The sequence below is a fragment of the Eurypyga helias genome, unplaced genomic scaffold (genome assembly GCF_000690775.1).
Source record: "Eurypyga helias isolate BGI_N326 unplaced genomic scaffold, ASM69077v1 scaffold21529, whole genome shotgun sequence".
Classification (NCBI taxonomy): domain Eukaryota; kingdom Metazoa; phylum Chordata; class Aves; order Eurypygiformes; family Eurypygidae; genus Eurypyga; species Eurypyga helias.
The window spans coordinates 1-9,212 of record NW_010271660.1 but is presented as its reverse complement, the minus strand read 5'-3'; the positions used below and the strand labels follow the sequence as shown (position 1 = coordinate 9,212).

At 47.4% G+C, this 9,212-nt stretch overlaps 1 protein-coding gene across 1 annotated transcript; it reads left to right on the top strand.

Annotated features, from left to right (window-relative positions):
- Positions 1-447: 447 nt before the first annotated feature.
- On the top strand, positions 448-6,690 carry ANXA4 (annexin A4). The gene is made up of 12 exons (XM_010158896.1): positions 448-480; positions 1,421-1,496; positions 1,913-2,007; positions 2,287-2,400; positions 2,572-2,662; positions 3,142-3,221; positions 3,607-3,663; positions 4,137-4,230; positions 4,752-4,847; positions 5,293-5,351; positions 6,209-6,331; positions 6,585-6,690. The coding sequence occupies exons 1-12, from the start codon at positions 478-480 to the stop codon at positions 6,642-6,644; spliced, it is 948 nt and encodes a 315-aa protein (XP_010157198.1). The 5' UTR covers positions 448-477; the 3' UTR covers positions 6,645-6,690.
- The last annotated feature ends 2,522 nt before the right edge of the window (positions 6,691-9,212 follow it).

Here is a 9,212-nt window from a genome sequence, read left to right as displayed (position 1 = left end):
TTCACCTGGCAAGGTCAAAGCCATGTGTTTTGAAGGGCATCAGAATCAAGTCCATTTTCTTCGCTTCTAGGGCAACATTGTCTACTTCTCCGTGTAGCCTCGGCCGGGCTGTCACATGAACCATAGAAATGATATTTCTTAAATTACTAGTGCTAATCATCAGCTTGTGCACCACATCCCTATTTCAGACAGGGCGGACACCCCGGCCCTATGCGGTTGCAAGCCAGCCTTTGTCCGTTGGGTACAAAGCAGGACTGGAAACTCCAGGATGCTGCTCTGGGCGTTCTGTAGGGCTGTTCAGGTGTTGCTTTGAGGCCTCAGGGAAATCAGGTGGTTACTTAACCAGCCCCATTAAATGGCAAGGGTGGGTATATTCTATTAATTATTTGCTAGAAAACTAACACTCCCTCTGTTTTACTACAGTTGTCTAACTGCCTGGGGACTCAGACAATAAGGGGTTGACCAAACACCAGAGCGATGGTGAGTGTGTGTTTTCGGTGCCGTGCTGTGCCAAGCGTTTGCTCTCATCAGATGAACGTGGGGAGTGTAGCTCAGATAAGGACACGGCAGGAAGAACACTCTCACTGTCCGTCCCTTTACGAGGGGCGAGTTTATCACTTCTCTCTGCTGCCTCATGCTAGAGGAGAATGACCCACACATACAGGCTTTTCCACTCTGGGAGTTAATGGGAAAGTCGATCAGATATTAGTTCCGAGGGTATGAATTTCTCCAGGTAAACATCCTGGGCATATTATTACTTTCAGGTTCAACCTGCAAGGTAGCAGTCTGTACGGTCGTTATCCCTGTGCCTGTCTCAGAAGGTCTGACCTACACAAATGTCAAGCAGTGTGTTGCTGATGATTCTCCTCGGAACAGGGAGAGCTCTGTAAGAGATGGTGTAGTCCCACAGAAATGACACTGGACAGGAGGCAGGAGAAACCTGTTTGTGAATCACTGTTTTGAGCAAAACGCTGCACTTCCTGATGCATTATTTTACAGAATGATGGTCCTTGGCTGCTCTTAGAGATGTCAGGAACAGGGCTTTGGGAACGGCTTCTTCTGTGACTTACATGGAAAACTGCTGTGAAGCAGCCCCAGCTGTGCTCAACATAGATGTCAGGCTGCCTGCTCGTTTGTTTAATTGGAAACCAGATACTCCATGGGAGCTATATGAAGATACTTTCTTCTTTTAGTTGTGTCCCTTTGGCTTATTTCTTGTGTAGCTGGGAGGTCCCTCTAGAACAAACTGTTTCCTTTAGGGTAGGATGGAAGCCAGCTATAAAATCACTCATTTGGTGGGTGGACTTCACTTGCTATCATGGTGTTTGCATTTTTTTAATTTCATTTTTTTAATTCAGCTCTGCTGTATGTATGTATCACTTTGAGCCTGCCTTTGATAACTCCTCTTCTGTGGGTTTAGGCAACCATCAAGGGGGTCTCGGCTTTCAGTGCTGAGCAAGAAGCACAGGCACTAAGGAAGGCTATGAAGGGATTTGGTAAGTTGGGCTCCCTCCACTGTTAAACCCTCTTTTCACCCTGAGCATTGGGAAAGTTTTGTCTGGCGGTTTGTTAGAGCAGAAGTCTACCATTTGCATCGCTCCACTGCCCTGTGAGGGCACTGAAAGGAATCAAGCGATTTGATCAGGCTGAGACTTGAACCCAACTTGAAATCCAAGTCTTGGCCACAAAAAACATCCTTAGTCAGGCTCGTCTTGTCTTTCCTGTGGTGTGGTACTGCCATGCCGCTGCCTGGGTTGAGGCACTTCTGTACACTGACCTCATCCCCAGGTGCTGTTGAGAGCCAGGTTGTGTAAGGAACAGAAGATGGCTAATGACACACTCTGGACAAGACCAGAGCGTGCTCCTGGTTCTCGTGCAGGAAGCCTGACGGGTTTCCATTGGTTTCTTCCAGGCACAGATGAAGATGCCATCATCGAGACCTTGACCAAACTGAACGTTTCCCAACGTCAGCAAGTTCTGATCACCTATAAAAGCAGTATTGGCAGGGTAGGTGGTCTTCAGAGATGAGTGACTGTGGCTCTAGCTGGGAGATGCAGACAATTTTTGGGTTATATCACTTGGGTGAGATGTGAACAACATCCTGTTCTCCACGACAGTAAGGTTAGCACAAGCTTTCCCTGGCGAAGTTTATTTTGGTCTTGCTCACTTCAGAGCAACTGTTCATCCAAGGAGGGTTGGAGCATGCAGAAAAGTGGTGAATGAGTTCTTTCTGTTCTCAAAGGCTGTATCTTCCTCCAACTCCTTTCTCCTCTCTCTGTCTTCTAGGATTTGATTGGTGACTTGAAGTCTGAGCTGAGTGGGAATTTTGAAAGGGTGATCGTTGGCATGATGACTCCCACCACCATGTACGATGTGCATGAACTGAGAAGGGCTATGAAGGTTTGGAAATCTTCCTTTTATGTTGCTTAAGTTCTAGCTAATTTAGTATGATGTGGCATAATTATACATTTATTACTAATTTATCAGCTTACATACAATTAAACAAATCCTAGCTGCACATCCAAGCAGTTGTCGTTATCATCTTGGATCTGTGACTTTGCAATTCCCTAGGGTGCAGGAACAGATGAAGGTTGCCTGATTGAAATCCTGGCTTCTCGCACAAACGAAGAGATTCGGCGCATTAATGAGAACTACAAACTTCGTATGTAGTGCGAACTGCAAGCCCTTATCATGCTGTCTGAAAAGCCACTTGTGTATATGCATGGCCATGTGAAGAGGAAGGAGAGGGGTCTGTAAGCCTTTAAATGTGACAAATCAGACAATACAACTGTTGCCGTTTGTCCAGAGAGAACCTCCAAGTTAAACACGTGTCAAGAGCAGGATGCTAACAGCCTCAAGGGCTAGAATTTCACGCAGAAATTGAATGGGTGTAAATAAAACAGGATGGGGTGCTTATGTCCACCAGTTGGACGTCTGTCCATGTGTGGATCAGTTCTATACTGGCTGTGCTGCTGAATTTTGGCCTGCAGCACTAAATACGATGGTTGGACTGCAGTGATGATGTGTAGAGCCCTGAGCACACGTAGATACTTACCTAGCTTACGGCTGGCAAATGCTGTAGATGGTGACCAGACAGTGGACCTGCTACTAACAGATGTCATGTGTGTGTGCTCTTGCTAGAATATGGCTGTACCCTCGAGGAGGACATTGTCTCTGACACATCTTCCATGTTTCGAAGAGTCCTTGTGTCCCTCGCGACAGTAAGTCTGGGCTAAGGGAAATGGGGTGATTTTGCCTGTTGCTGATGGATGTACCTCTTGCTTCAGTGATGAGGTGTTTCAGGCTGCTTGTGTTTCCTTGATCTTGCATTTCACACTCAGCTTCTGCAGGAGGGAGTCTGGCTCTGGGTGGGCATCAATGCTATGTGCTCTTCTTAAAGGGGTGCAGCTAAAGTGGATTGCTGCTTATTTCAGAAGGAAGTACAAATCACATCTGAGCCACAGTTTGCTGTATTTGTAAGCTACTCTTCCATTTTAAGGATCCCAGTTTGCATCCCCAGTAACTTGTTTTGGATGGGGAATTTGCAGGACTTGCTTCCATTAGCTGCTCTGGTGAAACGAGTACCTCTCCCTTGTACCTCTGCAGGGAAACAGAGATGAGGGAACGTATGTGGATGATGCCCTTGCTCAGCAAGATGCTCAGGTGCGTAGCAATTTGCCTCCTTGCAAGAATTCTTGGCCATGCGATGCGTGGTGAACGTCTGCTTTTTCTAGACCTGGGTTTTTTTCAAGGTGGAACAGTCACCCTGAAGCTGTGCTAGACAGCAACATCCTAGGTGGAGACCTGGGCTCTACTCTCAGGTTTGACCCTTAGAGGAACCTCTTCCCTGTTCTGACTCAACCGGTGAAATGGGGATAATGGTTCTTCCAGCCTCCTTTGCAGCTCTCTGGGGAGAGGTCTCTAGACATGCTGGGTATTTGGGAGGGAAGATGATATTTCAGTTGAGAGTTGCTGTGCTTGGTTAGTACTGGAAAATGTTAGTAGCTGGCAAATGTCTGTGATCTAGACAAGCCGCAGGCCAGCAGCGCTCAAGCACCAGGGAAGTAAAAATCTCATGTTATGTACACCCAGTCTTCTCAATTAACCTTACTTCGTCTGTTCATGGTGTCTTCAAGTGCCTGTATGAAGCTGGGGAGAAGAAGTGGGGAACAGATGAGGTACAATTTATGGCCATCCTCTGCACACGGAACAGATACCACCTGCTGAGAGGTAGGACCCTCCATGATGTCCTGGATCTTTACTTGTCTGCAGACAATACTTCTGTAGGAGCTTCATAGGTGTTCATTAACCGACTGTGACCTCTTCCTGAGACACCAGGTATCCTAGAGCCCAGTCACATTCAGTTCTTTGAGACTGTTTTATTTCCTCCTGAGACAAAAAGAGACTTGAGAAAAACATCAGTACAACTCGCTCCAGTCTGTAAATCGGAGATAATGAAGTGTGACTCCCACTGGGCAGCGAGGGAAAGAAGCTAAGCATTTAAACTGCCATCATTAACTAGCAGTTCTTGAAAACGCTAGCAGCAGTGGTGGGCCAATTAGCAAGACAGTTGCTAATTAAAATGAATTATTTCTGTGGGGCAGCCCTGATTTAGCTTACAATGCCACAGTAATGGTACAAGGCTCATGCCAAGTACAAGGAGCTTGATCTTGCAAAGTGATCCTTGGTGGTTTACAACTGTATGCCCCGAAGCAGCTCACTCGGTCTTTATCCCTGACTCTTCCTCTTAGTTTTTGATGCATACAGAGGGATTGCTAATAAGGACATAACCAACAGCATTAAATCTGAGATGTCAGGAGACCTCGAAGATGCTTTGTTAGCTGTGGGTGAGTACCCTGCTTTTAAGCTTTGCCTACAGAGTGATTAAATAGTGATATTGTATCTTGCCCTGGCTGGCTGGCTCCAGTATCTTCAGGAGGATGATACTGTTTGCAATCCACAAGTGTGTTGCTTTTTGCAGATACCATCAGGTGAGAAAGCTCTGTGCTTTATGATATTGTTTGCTTTCCAAAGTGATGTTTTGGTAGCTGACATTAGCTGTCAAGAAGCATTAAAGCCTTAAAGAAAATATTAGTGGGCAGCGGGCGTGGAGACATCAGTTTTCAGCAGGTCACCGACTATGGGTGTCTGCATTGTGCTTGTTGTCTGTTGGCCCTGAGTTGCACCTTTACAGAATAAACACCTTCACTGAGAAAGTGCTGTAAAGGTTTGGCAGATCTTCTCGTTCTGGTTTTATTGACCTTAGTTCTCTTGATCTTCTCTCCCTTACAGTAAAGTGTGTGCGAAATAAACCTGCATATTTTGCTGAAAGACTGTATAAATCCATGAAGGTAAAGAGCTGTTGGAGTGAGATTGCTATTTTTTTTTCCCTTGCTTTTCCTTGCTGGAGTCAGTAGCATGACAGCACACATTAGATAAACTCTGCCATTATTTGGGGGGAGAGGGAGGGAAGTCTGAGCTTTTATAGTCCCTGTACTCTGCTCCTTTGAGCCCCCACCTTGAGTGCTGCATCCAGCTGTGGAGCCCTCAACATCAGAAGGATATAGACCGGTTGGAGAGAGTCCAGAGGAGGCCACGAAGATGCTCCAAGGGCTGGAGCACCTCTGCTATGGGGACAGGCTGGGAGAGTTGGGCTTGTTCAGCCTGGAGAAGAGAAGGCTCCGGGGAGAACTTATTGCAGCCTTCCAGTGCCTGAAGGGGCTACAGGGAAGCTGGGGGGGACTTTTTACAAGGGCCTGTAGGGACAGGACAAGGGGTAATGGGGTTAAATTGAAAGTGGGGAGATTTAGATTGGACATCAGGAAGAAATTCTTCCCAGAGAGGGTGGGGAGGCACTGGGACAGGTTGCCCAGAGAAGCTGTGGATGGCCCATCCCTGGAAGTGTCCAAGGCCAGGCTGGATGAGGCTTGGAGCAACCTGGTCTAGTGGAAGGTGTCCCTGCCCATGGCAGGGGGGTTGGAACTAGATGGTCTTTAAGGTCCCTTCCAACCCAAACCATTCTGTGTTTCTGTGTTATTGACCTCTTTTCCCTCAGGAAGCTCAGAGCTGCTAGTAGGTCACTCCACTAGTGCAAAAATGCTCTGATTAGGAACAGATACCACAAAAGACCAAGTGATAAAACCTTTATGTCTGTCACTGATTTATCCCAAAAGCTTTGTGGTTGTACATGGTTGGTTTATTTCTTTAGGGCTTGGGAACAGATGACAACACGCTGATCCGAGTGATGGTGTCCCGCTCTGAAATAGATATGCTGGATATCAGAAGGGAATTCCTGACCATGTATGGGAAATCACTCTACTCCTTCATTAAGGTAAGCTTTTCAGCGTTAGAAACAGAGCTGGATTTGCTAAGCAGCATAAAGGAGACAGGTCGCCACTGGACACCTATTGGGTGTTTTAGAGGAGGTGGAATTAAGGAGACTTTACATTTATGTACTGAAAATGTTCCTGAATGTTCTTAAATTGTCAAAGAGGATAGAAACCCTACAACAAATTGTACATGCTGGAAAGAATCCAGCCTAGTATGGAGCTGTAAAACTAGTTACGTTCCTTTTTTCTCCCTAGGGAGACTGCTCAGGAGACTACAGGAAGGTCCTGCTCAGACTCTGTGGTGGGGAGGACTGAAGGAGGCCTGGTGTATTGCCTGGGTGATGGGAAGCAGCTGATCATAAGGATTTCTTTCTTTTTATTTTTTTTCCCAAATATCTTATTAATTGCTGTGAGTGTTGACTTAGGTTAATTAGAACGGCCATTCTGGTTGACCCTTTTGATACGCGTTTATGCTTGGAACACCCATTTGTCTGCTAATTGGGCTAGTAAAGTCCATCTTAAACAGAATGCTGTAACCAAATATATAAAAGCTAAATTGTTTCCTGACAAGCTGTACCTTTGCTGTTGCATTCACCAACAAAACTTATCAACTGAAGCAAACTTGGATGCAGAATGTGAGAAGCTGTACAGGGAAAAATTAACCTCATCAATACATGGGGAGTGCAGAATTCATGTTTGCTTCGGGTTTTGCAGGAAACACAAAGAAATCATCTAAAATACAAGCACGTTTAGAACTTAACTTGCCCTCTGTTAGTGTGGAGCATTAACAGCCTTGCTGCACTTTATGTGTATGTTGCCTATAGATCTGTAGGTAGGGAAGATGTCACTGGTGACATCAGAAAAAACTCTTGCCGCCCTCATTACAGGCCAGCCCTGTATTCTTGGTCTGTCCTTGACTCATGGGAGCATAAATCATTAGGGTTATATTACAAACCCTTCCTCTGGATAACGTGATGTCGTTAGAATGGTGCCTTTTAAGGAATGCCCAGTCTCCAAAAACGCACCTCGTCAGCACTACCTGATGCCTTAGACTGGGATGCCTCGTACTGTGGTAGTTCACCACGTCTCACCAGCGCTGGCTGGTTGGAGCCGTGTGTAACACTACCATTAGAGGGTCCACTTCTTGTGCCTGTGCCTGCCTTGGACTTCCACACCAACCTCCGAAAGAGACTTTTCCCCCAGACCCTACGCAACTGCCTGTTAAGCTGAGTGTTGTTTTACCTACAAAAATGTGGTTCTTCTTTGGCTTAGCAATTTTATTTTTTTACCTGCTGGTATATAGTTCTCTTTTGAAGGCATCAGGCTAAGGTTAGAATTTGAGTGCACAAACACCAAGATGGCCTACACCCAATTCTGTCACTGATTTTCTTCTAAGTTAGGCTAGTGTTGGCTTGAATGGGAGATACTTCTGTGGCCTCAAATAAAATAATTTTCTTTCTTGCTCTCTGTCCTGTAATTGGAGATACATTCCTTCGTTTTGGTGGGAGAGGAGGCAGAGCATTCTACTGAAGCTCTGCTCAGTGAAAGAAAAATTGTCTTACCCAGCACAACAGGCTAACAGATGCACTCAGGCTTGGTTTTATGTTTAAATGCCTCGTGTTATGTTGCTGACTTTTAAAAAATGAATAAACGATTAATTTCTGTACCTCTGGCCGTGATTGTGTATTCTGGGAGAGGTAGTGTGAAATAACTGTGTCCTTGTTTTTTCAACAACTTCTGTGTGCCGCCGGTGCTTTCTCTCCTAAGCATGGAGTTCCGGGGGCAGGTGCCTCCTGCTCCTTGAAAGAGGGAAATCCACTGCCTGTATCTCTGTGGATCCAGCACATGGCAATGCTGCAAATCCCCCTCTAACAGTGCTTTGGGAAATGGTTTATAAAATCCCGTGCCCGTGCTGTGTCTGGGGGAATCACCAGTGTGGGGGACAGATTTGGGGGGTGCGGCCCTGCACCCCTCAGCTGCTGCAGTTGCATCGCTGTTGCTGCTCCCACTTGCAGCTCAATAACCCGGAGGCAGTACCACTCGGTCATCCGCCACCAAACCAGCTGTGATGGTGCTGGGGCACTGCGGTGGGTGAGTTACGGCTTTCTCCCGCAGCACTGGAGGAAGCTTGACTAACCTGATCTCCTTCTGGGACAAGGTGACCTGCTTAGTGGATGAGGGAAAGGCTGTGCATGTTTTCTACCTGGATTTCAGTAAAGCCTTTGGCAGCATTCTCCTGGAGAAACTGGCTGCACATGGCTTGGATGGGAGCATTCTTCCCTGGGTAAAAAACTGGCTGCATGGCTGGGCCCAGGGCTGAATTGAAGTCCAGTCGGCAGCCGGTCACCGTGGAGTTTGTTCCCCAGGGCTCAGCGCTGGGGCCAGTTCTGGTCAATCTCTTTATCCCTGACCTGGGTGAGGGGATTGAGGGCACCCTCAGTCAGTTTGGGGATGACACTGAGTTGGGTGGGAGTGTTGATCTGCCCGAGGGCAGGACGGCTCTGCAGAGGGATTGGGACAGGCTGGATCCATGGGCCGTGGGCACTGTGTGAGGGTCAACAGGGCCAAGTGCCAGGTCCTGTCCTTGGGCCACAACAACCCCCTGCAGCGCTCCAGGCTTGGGGATGAGGGGCTGGAAAGCTGCCTGGTGGGAAAAGAGCTGGGGTTGTTGGTGGACAGCATCTGGATATGAGCTGGCGTGTGAAGGCCAACGGCATCCTGGCCTGCGTCAGGGGACAGTGGGGGCGGTGGGACCAGGGCAGGGATCGTCCCCCTGTACTGGGCACTGGTGAGGCCCCATCTTGAATCCTGGGGTCAGTTTGGACCCTTCACAGCAAGACAGACACTGAGGGAGCGTATCTGGAGAAGGGAACGGAGCTGGGG

Bases quoted from the DNA above. Each gene is read 5' to 3' on its own strand.
- ANXA4 (XM_010158896.1), top strand. The intron at 2,008-2,286 runs GTAGGTGGTCTT...TCTGTCTTCTAG, and splicing joins ATAAAAGCAGTATTGGCAGG to GATTTGATTGGTGACTTGAA. The intron at 4,231-4,751 runs GTAGGACCCTCC...TCTTCCTCTTAG, and splicing joins CAGATACCACCTGCTGAGAG to TTTTTGATGCATACAGAGGG.